The sequence below is a fragment of the Ranitomeya imitator genome, chromosome 1 (genome assembly GCF_032444005.1).
Source record: "Ranitomeya imitator isolate aRanImi1 chromosome 1, aRanImi1.pri, whole genome shotgun sequence".
Classification (NCBI taxonomy): Eukaryota; Metazoa; Chordata; class Amphibia; order Anura; family Dendrobatidae; genus Ranitomeya; species Ranitomeya imitator.
In genome coordinates this window covers 395836851-395853386 of record NC_091282.1, presented here as the reverse complement: position 1 = coordinate 395853386, position 16536 = coordinate 395836851, and the positions used below count along the sequence as shown (strand labels likewise).

Here is a 16536-nt window from a genome sequence, read left to right as displayed (position 1 = left end):
ATTACAGTGAGTGGTTTTGTCAGAGATTTCATCTGAATTACATTTACGTTGGGAGTTAGACAGAAACCCCATTATAAGTGCTCAGCGTAGATAAGAGTAGAACAAGATAAATGTGATTCCAATATTATACTGATTTTTGGGAGTCAGAATGAACAAGTAAACAGTTCAAGAATTTAAATGTTTTTTCCTGCTGTTTACTACACGGCATAAGTAATAGTTCAGCTTACAGGCCTCTGCACCCCAAAGACATGATGTGGCCCTGGGCGGCCATGGCAACTATTGGTAACCCACAAACGAGCCCTCTCCCTATGTTAATCATCGTACTTTTGCAATTTACAGTTCAGTAATATTTGCCACCGTTTATGCCAGACCTGGGCAAAGTGCCCTCCGGCCCTCTCAGTCAGGCTCACAGACCGAGGCAGCCGTGCGGCTGAAAACCAGAGGTCCACGGGCCGCACCATGTCCGCCCGCTAGCTGTCTCCATCTGCGCTGACTTCTTTGGTGGGGGAGGGACATCCGGTACCTTCCTCCACTAATCAGCGTGTAAAAAAACAGCTGACACGATGACATCATTTCATTGCATCAGTTATGTACTGCGGGGAGTAAGCGCACCGGAGGCAGGAAGAGAAGCAGAGCACCGGGGAACGGGACCGAGGTGAGTATCTGGTGTTCTTTTCTTCATGTGCATGGGATGTTTGAGTGGGCATGGGGAGGTTATGGAGGTGACATGCTTCACATGGTGCTGCAAACGGGGAAGGTGACATGGTGCTGCACACGGGGGGGGTGACATGCTGCACACGGGGGGGTAACATGCTGCTACACATGGGGGTGACATGCTGCTGTATATGGGGGTGACATGCTGCTACACATGGGGGTGACATGCTGCTGCACATGGTGCTTCATATGAGTGCGACATGCTGCACATGGTGCTGCATATGGGGGCGACATGCTGCCCATGGGGAGGCTATGGGGGCAACACGCTGCACATGGCGAGGCTATGGGGGCCTCATGCTGTGTATCGGGAGGCTATGGGGCCTCATGCAGTGTATATGGGGAGGCTGTGTGGGGCTCATGCCGCATATGGGGGAGGCTGTGTGGGGCTCATGCCGCATATGGGGGAGGAAGGTGTGTGGGGCTCATGCCGCATATGGGGGAGGCTGTGAAGGGCTCATGCTGTATATGGGGGAGGTTGTGTGGGACTCATGCTGCATATGGAGGAGGTTGTGTCGGGCTCATGCTGCAAATGGGGGAGGCTGTGTGGGGCTCATGCTGCAAATGGGGGAGGCTGTGTGGGGCTCATGCTGCATATGGAGGAGGTTGTGTGGGGCTCATGCTGCAAATGGGGGAGGCTGTGTGGGGCTCATGCTGCAAATGGGGGAGGCTGTGTGGGGCTCATGCCCCATATGGGGGAGGCTGTGTGGGGCTCATGCCACATATGGGGGAGGCTGTGTGGGGCTCATGCCACATATGGGGGAGGCTGTGTGGGGCTCATGCCACATATGGGGGAGGCTGTGTGGGGCTCATGCCACATATGGGGGAGGCTGTGTGGGACTCATGCCACATATAAGGGGCTGTTGGAGGGCTTATACCATATATAGAAGGGGCTGAACTCGGGTTCAAATGATATATAGAAGGATGTCAACATACTTAATTCTGCTCAATATTAAGTGATACAATTAATATTAATATAATTATTAATAATAGAATAGTTATAATATATGGTTATTAATATTGAGTAGAATTAATTTCAGCCTATTAGTTTGGCCCTCCACAACAGTCATCGTCTCTCATGTGGCCCCTCGGGAAAATTAATTGCCCACCCATGGTTTATGCGATATTAACAGTATTCTTTTGTTTACAGCTTGTTGCCTTGGAGACTAACCACCGCTGCAGTCTAGCTTGTAAGCACTGCGCTAGTTAGCAAAGCAGAAAAGTCTATCTGACAATGAGCAGTAAATAATAATAATAATAATTTTATTTATATAGCGCAAACATATTCCGCAGCGCTTTACAAATTATAGAGGGGACTTATATAGACAATAGACATTACAGCATAACAGAAATCACAGTTCAAAATAGATACCAAGAGGAATGAGGGCCCTGCTCACAAGCTTACAAACTATGAGGAAAAGGGGAGACACGAGAGGTGGATGGTAACAATTGCTTTTTTTATTCGGACCAGCTATAGTGTAAGGCTCGGGTGTTCATGTAAAGCTGCCTGAACCAGTTAACTGCCTAAGTATGTAGCAGTATAGACACAGAGGGCTATTAACTGCATAAAGTGTATGAGAACATGTTGCGATGAACCTGATTATGTTTTTGTTTTTTTGAATGGGCCACACAGGGATAGTTAGGTTAATGCATTGAGGCGGTAGGCCAATCTGAACAAATGAGTTTTTAGGGCACGCTTAAAACTGTGGGGATGGGGGATTAATCTTATTAACCTGGGTAGTGCATTCCAAAGAATCGGCGCAGCACGTGTAAAGTCTTGGAGACGGGAATGAGAAGTTCTGATTATTGAGGATGCTAACCTGAGGTCATTAGCGGAGGGCACGGGTAGGGTGGTAGACTGAGACCAGAGAGGAGATGTAGGGTGGTGCTGAGCCATGGAGAGCTTTGTGGATGAGGGTAGTAGTTTTGTACTGGATTCTTGAGTGGATGGGTAACCAGTGTAATGACTGGCACAAGATAGAGGCATCGGTGTAACGGTTGGTGAGGAATATGAAACAAAAGGAAAAAGTGATAATAGCTCAAGAATGGCTGAAAAGGTGGAAACACTATAAAAAAATACCCATATATGAAGATGGGAAGAACCCTTTAAACAATAAGTAATTATTAGAGGACACATTCCTTTATATTATGTCAATCACAGACATTCATGGTATGTTCAGAGGCTATGCAATAAATGTGTGATAGATGCGGTACCACCTTTACATTTATTATTTGCAGGAGTTAAAGGAACAGCCCAGATGAATGTCAGGAAAAAGTCTTGCTGATAAAAGTTCCGCAATGAGGTGTAAATACCAGTAAAATGCAATATACTCGATGCCTGTAGTCTTCCCAATACTAGTGGAATACATATGGAAAAGAGCTGCAGGAATAAAAATCATATGGGGAAAAGTGATGTGAACAAAACCATATAAAAATTTGTCACCAAAAAATGTAGTATAGATCAGTGGTAGCTTTGTCATCCAGAGGCAGTCACTAGGCCTCTTTCGCAGGATCGGTATTTGTCATCCAGTTATACGAATTTTTTCATGTCCGCATGCTGTGCTTTTTTTGGATGGAACCCACCCATTGCAGTCTATGGAGAGAGCATATGTATCCGTTTCTCCATCGGTGTTTGCATTTAGTCATTATTCCATTGGGCAAAAATGGATCCGGTTTTGACCAATAGAAATAAAATAGGAATGAATGGAAATATTGACGCATCGGGTTTAATTCTACGTCTGTATTGGGGGGTCTGTATCACGGACGTCTAATAATATGCTCGTGAGAACCATGGTTTCACTGTGTGCACAGAATCAGCCGTACCTGAAATCTTGGGGGCTCTTGATAGACAATGTTCTCATCTGTGGGTTTCGCAGTTCCTGGCACTTCACTGCTGCTATTTTTCTTTTTCCGCTTTCTTTTTTTCTTTGCTAACGCTTTTTCGGCTTCTGCTTCGGTAGCTAGATTAGGTGTTGGTGGCAGCTGCAAACGTGCATAAATGATAAATCAGTTATACAAAGATAAATCAAAGATGATGGCCACTTTTTTTTGTCTTATTCTGTAGTAACAGAAAATTAGCACACAAAAGAAAAACAAGTATGCAGACAACAGGGATCGCCATATAACTATTAATCAAAAAAGAAACATACAAGCCACAAAGCAAGAAAAAAAACACACTAAAAAGTCTATGGCTAATAAAGACAGGACTAAATTGAACCTAAATATGAGCATGGTCCACCCCTGAGGAAGACGCCTTGGAGTGCCGATACGTGTGGGGCTTGGTTCCCTATCTGAGCCAGGCCCATACCTGCAAGGGTCTTTACAGGCTGCGCAGTAATTGATTATATTGCCGCATTATGGCTGGATGATAACGCCGTCATTATTATGGTTCTGTCTTTATTAGCCATAGGCTTTTTAATGGTTTTTATCTGTCTTTGTGGCTTGTATAGAGGAAAGAGAGAAAATTCAGCATCCAAATTACCGTAGGTTTAATATTCATTCCATGCGGAACTTCTCCTGATATGGGGGGAAACATAGGATTCAACAACAAATTTTGTGAAATATCGGAACAATGACATGAATTTGAAATTCACTTCTAATTTGCAATCATTGAACACTGTTTTTTTTTTTTTTTTTTTTTTTAAACAATAAATTTTTATTGAAAGTTTTCGGTTTACATTTACGCGATAATCAAGATAATAAAACAAAAAAAAAAAAAAATCAGGATAAGTCTTTACATACAATCTGAACAATAGTGCATGTGGTTAACTGACATGCAATCATACAACCTAACCAAAGTAAGGGAAAGGGGGAGTGGGGGAGGGGAGCCCGAGTAAAGAGGTGTATAACGTCTAAAGGGTTTGGTAGGTTATTCTGAATCCGACTGCATGTAGTTAGTTGGGTATAGTACCGGTGTGGCAAAAGGGGTATGGTTGGTGTATTCCGCCCAGGGGAGCCATATTTTCTCGAATTTTCCAACTTTGTCCATTAGTATAGCCGACAATTTCTCGTTGATCATGTACCAGGTGAGGCGTGTTTTGACCGCGGAAAAGTCTAAGTTTGTTTTTTTCCATGCCAAAGCAATGATTTGTTTCGCTGCTAAAAATATAAATGAGATAAGGGATCGGGTATGATTAGGGATGTTGGGGATGCGCTTGTTAAGTAGTGCCTCCCATGGTTTTTTTTTAAGGTTAATGTTCGCTATGGAAAAAACCAAATGGTATATCCTAATCCAGAACCTTCTGACAATCGGGCAAAGCCACCATATATGGAACATGTCTCCTGTTGAATTGCAACCTCTGAAGCAATTTGGGGAGTGGTTAGCCACAGCTTTAGCTACTCTAGCGGGGGTCAGATACCATCGGGTTAACACTTTGTAGTTGGTTTCTAACATGAGTGTGTTTAACATTCCTCCAGTAGATGAGGACCAAATTTGGGACCATTCCGAGTCTGTCAGGGTAGATCCGATGTCCGACTCCCAACGAACGGTATATTTCAAACAATGCCTATGGGAAGGGGCATTAATGTATGAGTAGAGGAGAGAAATAATCCCCGAGGCATGTGGGTTTTGACGACACTTTTGTTCAAAAGGGGTCATGGAGTAAGGAGGGGTAGAATTTTTTAATAAGGAGTTGACAAAGTTTTTTAATTGTAAGTATCGAAAGATTTCTCCGGAGGGGAAGTGGTACTTTTCCTGTAGAGCCGCGAATGGGATTATCCCATCAATATTGAACAGCTGGTGAACCCTGGTTATGCCGGCTTCGACCCATCTATAAAAACTTTTGATAGATCCCACGCCTGGGGGGAATAGGGTATTACCCCAAATGGGAGCGAGGGGTAAAAAGGGTGAGATCAGTTGTGAGGAATATTTTAAAGTGTCCCAGATTGTAAGAGAATGCTTTATAATGGGGTTCGAGATATGTTTGCGTTGAGTTGGGAGGATCCATAGTACTGTGTCTAGAGTACTGGGTTGCATTTCGAATGCTTCCAGGGATAGCCATAATGGGGGTTCGTTATAAGCATGGTATAAAGTCAGTTGGCCTAATTGAGCTGCGCGGTAATATTTCAAGAGGTTGGGGACTCCCAAACCCCCCTTTAGGCGATGGCGGTATAAAGTAGCCTTGTTAACTCTCGGGATGCCTCCTCTCCATACGAAGGTGTCTATAGATCTTTGGGCCGTTTTAAGGAAGTGTGAGGGGATAGGTATAGGCAGAACGCGAAATAGATAGAGGAATTTAGGGAGGATTGTCATTTTTAGCGCACGTACTCGGCCCAACCAAGAGAGATGTAGTTTCTCCCATGATTGGAGCAGAAGGCGAAGTTTCCGGAGCATAGGAGGATAATTAGCCGCATAAAGGGAGTCTAGGTTAGCTGTTAGTTTAATCCCCAAATAGTCCAAATGGTCAGTGGCCCATTGGAACGGAAAGTTGTGCTGAAGTAGTGATACAGTAGGTCACGAAAGGGATATGTTCATAGCGTAGGATTTGCTGGTGTTTAAGTGGAGGCCGGATATAGTTTCGAAGCTTTCTAGGGTATGTAAGAGGGCCGGCAAGGATGTCTTAGGGGACGACAAAAGCAAAAGCATGTCATCAGCAAATAAAAGAAGTTTATGAGAAACTGACGCCACTTCCACTCCCTGAACTTCAGAATTAAGGCGCATATGAATAGCTAAAGGTTCAAGCGCCAAAAGAAACAACAGGGGTGAAAGGGGACATCCCTGCCTGGTTCCCCTACTAATAGGGAAATACGTGGAGGAAAAGCCATTATAACGTACGTAGGCCGAGGGGGAGCTATAGAGAGCGTAAATCCAAGAGAGAAAGTGGTCGGGAAACTTCCATCTCCGCAGCACCGCAAACAAATATGGCCATGAGATAGAGTCAAAGGCTTTCTTGAAGTCTAATGACAGTAGCATACTTGGTATGTCACGGTGTTTGCAGAGGTGCAACAGATGGGAGACCCTCCGTATATTGTCTGAAGCTTGTCTCCGAGGGACAAAACCCACTTGATCTTTGTGGATTAGGGTACCCAGGCCAGAGTTCAGTCTTTGGGATAATATTTTGGCTAAAATTTTGAGATCTATGTTGATAAGGGATATTGGTCTATAATTAGACCAGAGTAGGTGGTCTGTGTTGGGTTTAGGTATCATAGATATTGCAGCAATTAGAGAGGCTGCACCTGGCTTATTGCCTTCTCTCAAAGAGTTAAAGTAATTAGTGAGGTGGGGGATCAGAATTGGAGCATATTTCTTGTAGTAGAGGGCCGTAAAACCATCGGGGCCTGGTTTTTTATTGGTTTTCAAGTGTTGAATGGCTAGTTCGATTTCACTTGGCGTTACGGCTTGGTTGAGGAGTTCAATCAAATCGGAGCTAAGAGCTGGAAGGGGAATAGAGTCTAAAAATGTCTCTATCGTTTCTGAATTCGAGGTAATTGGGGCCTTGTACAGCTGCCTAAGTTTTTGTTGGAAAAAGTGGGAAATTTGTTGTGGATTAGATGTGATACCAGCAGGTGTGCGTATTCGAATAGGGGGCCTGGGTAAGGGTAGGCATTTTAAGCGTCGAGCTAAATTAGAGTTATTTTTATTATTGAGAGCGTAGAAGCGTTGCTGTGACCATCGTATGGCCCGGTCTGCGATCTCAGTGAGACTAAGATCTAATTCAGTGCGAGCATGGAGAAGGTCGCGATACGTAGTTGGTGAAGGAGTGCTTTTCATCTGAGACTCTAAGGCTGACACCCTGCCCTCCAGTTCAGCTATCTTGAACACTGTTTTTTTTTTTTAAATATTACACTCAGTAATAACATGTCTACACACATTACAGTAGTCCCCTATAGAAAAAATATGGCCACAAATTCAACCCTCTTAGTTTCATCATGCCATCCCAAACAGGTGATAAAGAATATCCCCATGGGAGAACGGATTCAGATTAAGAGGAATACTACATTAGAGAGAAGATTTAGACAAGAAATATCAGAAATTATAGATTAGATGATTGTAAATACCCTAATTGGTTGTCGTCACGTGTAGTGATGAGCAAATTTGTTTGGAAAACGATCGCCAAATTTGGCACGAATATGGAACATTCTGATTTGTGATCGGAAAAACGAGCAAAATTTTATAAAATCGGGAAAAAAAAAAATCGGTAACATTTGGTAAAAAGTGTTAAAAATATTTGTGTTGCCACAAAAGTATTTTCAGCACTTTAGCAATGATAACGGTCGAGTATAATGAGCGTTTGGCACGTGTTTGATGAGGGGAGGGGGTTTGCAGAGCTCATAGGCACAGCGTTCTTGTAAACAGTTATTTTTTTCCCCCTAACTTTATGTGCACATTGCAGCTAGGCAATCAGGGCGCAGGAAACATCCACAATGTCCTGACACAATGGCTTGTGTCATTGGCTGCTGAAATCACATGTCCCTCTCCATATAAAGAGCAAACATCTTGATTTAGCGCCATTTTGACACTAACAGCACAGAGAGGCTGCTCCTGACGCTGATACTGTCAGTAACAAGATTTTAGCTAGTTAGATAGGTGGTTTTATATTAGTCAGATAGTGTAGCTAGCTAGTGTCCAGTGTGGCTGTTAAATTTACCTTCTAGCATTTTTTATTAGCCAGTACTGAGGTCCACAGACAAAGCCAGACAAGTTTGTTGTGCACTGCTTCTATTGTGCTCCATGCATGAATAATGCATTCTAAATATGTTTTCACTAGCTAAATGTGAAACAGCCTGCTGTATCCCACCTTGCATTAAAAAAAATATTTTTTTTTCTGTTACGGAATATGATACAGCCCGTCGTATCCCACGTTGACGTTTTGTGGCAGTGATACGAACCTGTCTGCAGAACTAAAGCACATTAAAATATTTATTTTTTTCTGTTGATAAATGTGATACAGCCTGCTATATCCAACCTTTTCATTTAGTGGCGTTGAAATTGTCCTGTGTGCAGAGCTGTTGCACATTAAAAATATATTATTTTGTACAAACGTGATACAGCAGCCGAGATCTGAGTTTGAAACTGTTTTTAGCCTACCTTCTAGATTATGTGCATCTTTGGCATCCAATTTCTCATGGGCATCTTTTATGCCTAGCTTGAGATGCGCATCTGTTACACTTATCTTCTGATGAGCATCAAACGCTCTCTGGTAATTGGTGTTGGGCAAATGACTAATCGCTGTAGGCTGGATCCTAGATCTCGCACCTCCCATAGTCACCCTGTTATTCAACCTGTCATCCAATCCCATTCCGGCCGTCGTCATGGCCCTTTTTCTGATCAGTTCATGTAACGACATGTCGGCCATATTTCTGCGGCAACCCTGCACCTTACCAGCAGCAAATGTAGGAAAGAGGGAATTCCAATGCCACAGACGATCTTCTAGATTATACAGGCATCATTCACACAAAAAATATATATATTTTTAGATTACTAATGTGATTCAGAAGGGGAGATCTCAGTTTGAAATTGTTTTGAGAATCTGGTCTATGTTATACAGGCCTCATCGACAGACCTCAAAAATTATTCTGGTACTAACATAATACAGCAGGGGACATCTCACGTACAAATACAGGCCTCATCCACACAAAACATTTCTTTTTTAAATCTGTTACTAATGTCATTAGGGGACATCTCACTTAATTTTTTTGGAGCAGATCTTCTTTGTCATACAGGCCTCATCCACACTGAAACAATTCTTTCTTGTGAATAACATGATTATGCTATATTTCACTTTCTAATTTTGTGTCGCTGAAACTCAGCTGTGTGCAGAGGTTGTGCAGAGAAAAAATGAAATTTTTGTTGCTAATAGTGTGCTAATAGTGTGCTCCTAGCACATAATCTGAGCAACATAACTGGGAAAAAGAGGAGGTCACGGTGGAAGGGGGATTAGGCTTGGTGTTCGAGGTGTATGTGGGGTAGGTGTTAATGTTCCTGAAAGCACTAGTAAACCACTTATGTGACATCCTATCCAAAGACAACTGCCAACTTCTGTTACTGGATGTTGTAGATTTTAGTGGGAAATATTGTTTTCGCGTAATTGCACTCTCTGATATCTTTAGTGGGGCTTATGTGCTGTTGCTGCTGCTGAAGATGTGAACACTAATTTGTGGAAATGTGAAAAGTCCTGCTTGGATGTCAATCTGCTGGGTTGGGTGTAGTGGAATATCGGTTAGTCCCTATTAGACTATTTCTACTGTTGTGAAATTGATGTCACTTTGTTGGTGTGTGCTATAAATTTTTGTAAACGTGTAGATTTCGTTTTGGGTCTCCTTCATGTGTGTTGCCTGTAGCAGTAGGCCTCCGGTACCGGCAGTCCTCCTCTGTCTTTTAATTAACTACCCGTGTTACTATCCTTACAATTTTCTGACAATAGTAATCTACGAAACTGATATGTGTGCCACCTGAGTGTAGCTGAACATCAATTTCAATTTTTGTTTTTTTTTATCACTTATATAGCGCCAATAATTCAACAGATATTACTGGCACTGTCACCATTGGGACTCACAATCTAAATTTACTATCTCTATGTCTTTGTAGCGTGGGTAGACAACTGAACATTTCTGTGGTTGGAAGGCTATCACTCCGATGCAAACTGTGTTCCTCACTGCTGTGTTGGGGAAAACCACTGTCAAGATAGTCTTCCAGCATGTTTTGATACTGCAGCATAGACGTGTCCCTTTCCGGGGGGAGAAGCAACAGGCAACCCAGTAGTCAGCACTAGGGTTGAGCGAAACAGGTCGTTCATTTTCAAAAGTCGCCGACTTTTGGCAAAGTCGGGTTTCATGAAACCCGATCTGACCCCTGTGCGGGGTCGGCCATGCGGTACGCGACTTTCGCGCCAAAGTCGCGTTTCAATGACGCGAAAAGCGCCATTTCTCAGCCAATGAAGGTAAACGCAGAGTGTGGGCAGCGTGATGACATAGGTCCTGGTCCCCACCATCTTAGAGAAGGGCATTGCAGTGATTGGCTTGCTGTCTGCGGCGTCACAGGGGCTATAAAGGGGCGTTCCCGCCGACCGCCATGTTACTGCTGCTGATCTGAGCTTAGGGAGAGATTGCTGCCGCTTCGTCAGAAGCAGGGATAGCGTTAGGCAGGGTCCATTAACCACCAAACCGCTTGTGCTGTAGCGATTTCCACTGCCCAACACCACCTTCGGTGTGCAGGGACAGTGGAAGCTACATTTTTTTTTTTTTCCCCTCAGCGCTGTAGCTCATTGGGCTGCCCTAGAAGGCTCCCTGATAGCTGCATTGCTGTGTGTACGCCGCTGTGCAAACCAACTGCTTTTTTCAAAGCACAAATCCTCTTGTTCCTTCCTTTCTGCACAGCTATCTTTTTGGTTTGCACACACTTTTTATTTAATTTGTGCATCAGTCCACTCCTTATTGCTGCCTGCCATACCTGGCTGAGATTACTGCAGGGAGATAGTAATTGAAGGACACTCCCTGTTTTTTTTTTTTTTTTTTGTGGGAGATAAAGATTGACATTTCTGCTAGAGTGCCATCCCTGTCTGTGTCATCTCTCACTCAGTGGGCCATAGAAAGCCTATTTATTTTTTTGCTTGATTTGGGTTATAAAATCTACCTGAAAAAATCACTACATCAATCAGTGGGAGAAAAATATTGGCCTCAGGGCTTGTGTGCCACTCTTGACTCCTGTGTGCATCATCACTCACTCAGTGGGCCATAGAAAGCCTATTTATTTTTTTGCTTTATTTGGGTTCTAAATTCTACCTGAAAAAATCAATAAATCAATCAGTGGGAGATTAATATTGGCCTTTGGGCTTGTGTGCCAGTCCTAAGCGTGCCATCTCTCTCTCTCAGATAGTGGGCCATAGAAAGCCTATTTATTTATTTTTTTTTTTAATGGGTTTATAAATTTTCCCTGGAAAAAAAAAAAAAAAGTGGGAGATTAATATTGGCCTCTGGGCTTGTGTGCCAGTCCTGAGCGTGCCATCTCTCTCACAAATAGTGGGCCATAGAAAGCCTATTTATTTATTTTTTTTTGGTTTTATAAATTCTCCCTTAAAAAAAAAGGGAGATTAATATTGGCCTTTGGGCTTGTGTGCCAGTCCTAAGCGTGCCATCTCTCTCTGTCTCTCAGATAGTGGGCCATAGAAAGCCTATTTATTATTTTTTTTATTGGGTTTATAAATTTTCCCTGGAACAAAAAAAAAAAAGTGGGAGATAAATATTGGCCTCTGGGCTTGTGTGCCACTCCTGACTCCTGTGTGCGTCATCTCTCACTCAGTGGGCCATAGAAAGCCTTTTTTTGTTTTATTTGTTTTCTAAATTCTCCCTGAAAAAATCATTTTATTTTCTTTGGTTTCTAAATTCTTCCTGAAAAAATCATTTTATTCTATTTTTTTTTTCCTAAAGTCTCCCTGAAAACAAAAAACAAATCAGTGGGAGATTAATATTGCCCTTTCTGCTTGTGTGCCAGTCTTGACTCCTGGGTGTGCCATCTCTCTCTCTCTCTCCAATTGTGGGCCATAGAAAGCCTATTATTTTTTTAGCTTGATTTGGGTTCCAAAATCTACCTGAAAAAATCACTACATCAATCAGTGGGAGATAAATATTGGCCTCTGGGCTTGTGTGCCACTCCTGACTCCTGTGTGCGTCATCTCTCACTCAGTGGGCCATAGAAAGCCTTTTTTTGTTTTATTTCTTTTCTAAATTCTCCCTGAAAAAAATCATTTTATTTTCTTTGGTTTCTAAATTCTTCCTGAAAAAATCATTTTATTCTATTTTTTTTTCCTAAAGTCTCCCTGAAAAAAAAAAAAAAAAAAACAACAAATCAGTGGGAGATTAATATTGCCCTTTCTGCTTGTGTGCCAGTCTTGACTCCTGGGTGTGCCATCTCTCTCTCTCTCTCTCCAATTGAGGGCCATAGAAAGCCTATTATTTTTTTAGCTTGATTTGGGTTCCAAAATCTACCTGAAAAAATCACTACATCAATCAGTGGGAGATAAATATTGGCCTCTGGGCTTGTGTGCCACTCCTGACTCCTGTGTGCGTCATCTCTCACTCAGTGGGCCATAGAAAGCCTTTTTTTGTTTTATTTCTTTTCTAAATTCTCCCTGAAAAAATCATTTTATTTTATTTGGTTTCTAAATTCTTCCTGAAAAAATCATTTTATTCTATTAGTTTTTTTCCTAAAGTCTCCCTGAAAAAAAAAAAAAAAAACAAATCAGTGGGAGATTAATATTGCCCTTTCTGCTTGTGTGCCAGTCTTGACTCCTGGGTGTGCCATCTCTCTCTCTCTCTCCAATTGTGGGCCATAGAAAGCCTATTATTTTTTTTAGCTTGATTTGGGTTCCAAAATCTACCTAAAAAAATCACTACATCAATCAGTGGGAGATAAATATTGGCCTCTGGGCTTGTGTGCCACTCCTGACTCCTGTGTGCGTCATCTCTCACTCAGTGGGCCATAGAAAGCCTTTTTTTGTTTTATTTCTTTTCTAAATTCTCCCTGAAAAAATCATTTTATTTTATTTGGTTTCTAAATTCTTCCTGAAAAAATCATTTTATTCTATTATTTTTTTTTCCTAAAGTCTCCCTTAAAAAAAAAAAAAATCAAATCAGTGGGAGATTAATATTTACATTTGTGCTTCAGTGACAGTCCTGCGTGTGTGGCATCTCTCTCATTTGTTGCCACCAACAACAGAGTGTGTAACATTGTGCCTGATTTTCGTTGTGGTCTCACTCACCTGTAAAGGGGTAGCTAAATCATACTGAAGTTATAGCTCACCGTGTAATTTGTGTGACAGCAACAAATACCGTTAGTTTGTTTACGTTTTTAAAACAATGAGGAAGTATGGTGGAAGAGGTCGTGGCCGGGGGCGTTCATTGTCAGCTGGTAATGAGGGTAGTGGTAGTGGTGGAGCATCAGCTGGTCGTGGGAAAAAAAATATTGCACCTAAGTCTGGAGCTGTGGAGCCAGGTTCGTCGTCTGGCTACACAAGGCCTCGAACGCTCCCTTTTCTGGGAGTAGGAAAACCGCTTTTAAAGCCGGAGCAGCAAGAGCAAGTTTTGGCTTATCTTGCTGACTCAGCCTCTAGCTCTTTTGCCTCCTCTCGTGAAACTGGTAAATGTCAAAGCAGCGCGTCGTTAGTGGATGTTCACGGTCAGGGACAAGTCGCTTCCTTGTCCTCTTCAGCAAAAACAACAACAGAGAAGAATGCAGCAGGCGACACAACGGGTTACTCCATGGAGCTCTTTACACATACCGTCCCTGGCTTAGAAAGTGAAGCAGTTAACAGTCCATGCCCATTACAAGTTGAATCTGACATGGAGTGCACTGATGCACAGCCACAGCCAGACTACTATGCTGGTCCTTTGACTCAGACCACAACATTGCCCTCGCAGGGTGCTGATCAAGAATCAGACCCTGATGAGACTATGTTGCCCCATCACGAACGCTATACCACCGACCGACATGGTGACACAGACGAAGTTGCACACGAGCTACAAGAAGAGGTAATAGATGACCCAGTTCTTGACCCCGATTGGCAGCCATTGGGGGAACAGGGTGCAGGCGGCAGCAGTTCTGAAGCGGAGGAGGAGGGGCCGCAGCAGGCATCAACATCGCAACAGGTTCCATCTGCCGGGCCAGTATCTTGCCCAAAACGCGTGGCAAAGCCAAAACCTGTTGGAGGACAGCGTGGCCATCCGGTTAAAGCTCAGTCTGCAATGCCTGAAAAGGTATCCGATGCTAGAAAGAGTGCAGTCTGGCATTTTTTTAAACAACATCCAATTGATCAGCGCAAAGTCATCTGTCAAAAATGTTCAACTACCTTAAGCAGAGGACAGAATCTGAAAAGTCTCAATACAAGTTGCATGCATAGACATTTAACCACCATGCATTTGCAAGCCTGGACTAACTACCAAACGTCCCTTAAGGTTGTAGCACCCTCGGCCAATGAAGCTAGTCAGCAACGCAACATCCCTTCCGGCAGTGTAGGGCCACCATTTTCCGCACCACCTGCAGTATCTGTGCAGGTTTCTTTGCCAGGCCAAAGCAGTCAGGGTCAGGGAATCACCAGTTTCGTAGTAGGAAACACTGCATCTAGGGCACCGGTGGCAACAATACCATCTCCCACCGTCTCTCAGTCTGCCATGTCCACCGGCACCCCCGCTAGTTCCACGATCTCCAGCTCTCCAGTCCAGCTCACCCTACATGAGACTATGGTTAGAAAAAGGAAGTACTTAGCCTCGCATCCGCGTACACAGGGTTTGAACGCACACATAGCTAGACTAATCTCGTTAGAGATGATGCCCTACCGGTTAGTTGAAAGCGAAGCTTTCAAAGCCCTGATGGACTATGCTGTACCACGCTACGAGCTATCCAGTCGACACTTTTTTTCCAGAAAAGCCATCCCAGCCCTCCACCAGCATGTTAAAGAGCGCATCGTCCATGCACTCAGGCAATCTGTGAGCACAAAGGTGCACCTGACAACAGATGCATGGACCAGTAGGCATGGCCAGGGACGTTACGTGTCCATCACGGCACACTGGGTAAATGTGGTGGATGCAGGGTCCACAGGGGACAGCAAGTTTGGGACAGTTCTGCCTAGCCCACGGTCTAGGAAACAATTGGCTGTAGCCGTTCGCACCCCCTCCTCCACCTCTTCGTCCTCCTGCAGAAGCGAGAGCTCGTCCACAGACCGCAGTCGCACAACCACTCCATCCGCAGCTGCCACTGTTGCACACCAGGTCTCCCATTATGGGGCAGCTACTGGCAAACGTCAGCAGGCTGTATTGGCTATGAAGTGTTTGGGCGACAACAGACACACCGCGGAAGTTCTGTCCGAGTTCTTGCAGAAAGAAACGCAGTCGTGGCTGGGCACTGTAGATCTTGAGGCAGGCAAGGTAGTGAGTGATAACGGAAGGAATTTCATGGCTGCCATCTCCCTTTCCCAACTGAAACACATTCCTTGCCTGGCTCACACCTTAAACCTGGTGGTGCAGTGCTTCCTGAAAAGTTATCCGGGGTTATCCGACCTGCTCCTCAAAGTGCGTGGACTTTGCTCACATATCCGCCGTTCGCCCGTACACTCCAGCCGTATGCAGACCTATCAGCGTTCTTTGAACCTTCCCCAGCATCGCCTAATCATAGACGTTGCAACAAGGTGGAACTCAACACTGCACATGCTTCAGAGACTGTGTGAACAGAGGCGGGCTGTTATGTTTTTGTGGGAGGATACACATACACGGGCAGGCAGTAGGATGGCAGACATGGAGTTGTCAGGTGTGCAGTGGTCGAAGATTCAAGACATGTGCCAAGTCCTTCAGTGTTTTGAGGAATGCACACGGCTGGTTAGTGCAGACAACGCCATAATAAGCATGAGCATCCCCCTAATGCGTCTGCTGATGCAAAGTTTGACGCACATAAAGGATCAGGCGTCTGCAGCTGAGGAAGAGGAAAGCCTTGATGACAGTCAGCCATTGTCTGGCCAGGGCAGTGTACAGGACGAGGTAGCGGGCGAAGAGGAGGAGGAGGATGAGGAGGATGATGGGGATGATTATATTTTTAATGAGGAAGCTTTTCCGGGGCCACTGGAAATTGGTGGCGCGGCAAGGCCGGGTTCTGGTTTTTTGAGGGACACAAGTGACGTGGATTTGCCTGAAACTGCCCCTCAACCAAGCACAACCGCAGATTTGAGAACTGGAACTTTGGCCCACATGGCGGATTATGCCTAACGTATCCTCAAAAGGGACACACGCATAACTAAAATGATGAATGATGACGATTACTGGTTGGCCTGCCTCCTTGATCCTCGCTATAAAGGCAAATTGCAAAATATAATGCCACATGAGAACTTGGAACTAATATTAGCA

At 44.0% G+C, this 16536-nt stretch overlaps 1 protein-coding gene across 1 annotated transcript in view; it reads right to left on the bottom strand.

Moving 5' to 3' along the window:
• SECISBP2 (SECIS binding protein 2) overlaps positions 1 to 16536 on the bottom strand; it is a 79219-nt gene that overhangs the window by 32191 nt on the left and 30492 nt on the right. Inside the window, exon 3 of the mRNA XM_069762205.1 lies at positions 3535 to 3693. Coding sequence (XP_069618306.1) covers positions 3535 to 3693 — 159 coding nt within the window. The remainder of the gene's footprint in view (positions 1 to 3534; positions 3694 to 16536) is intronic.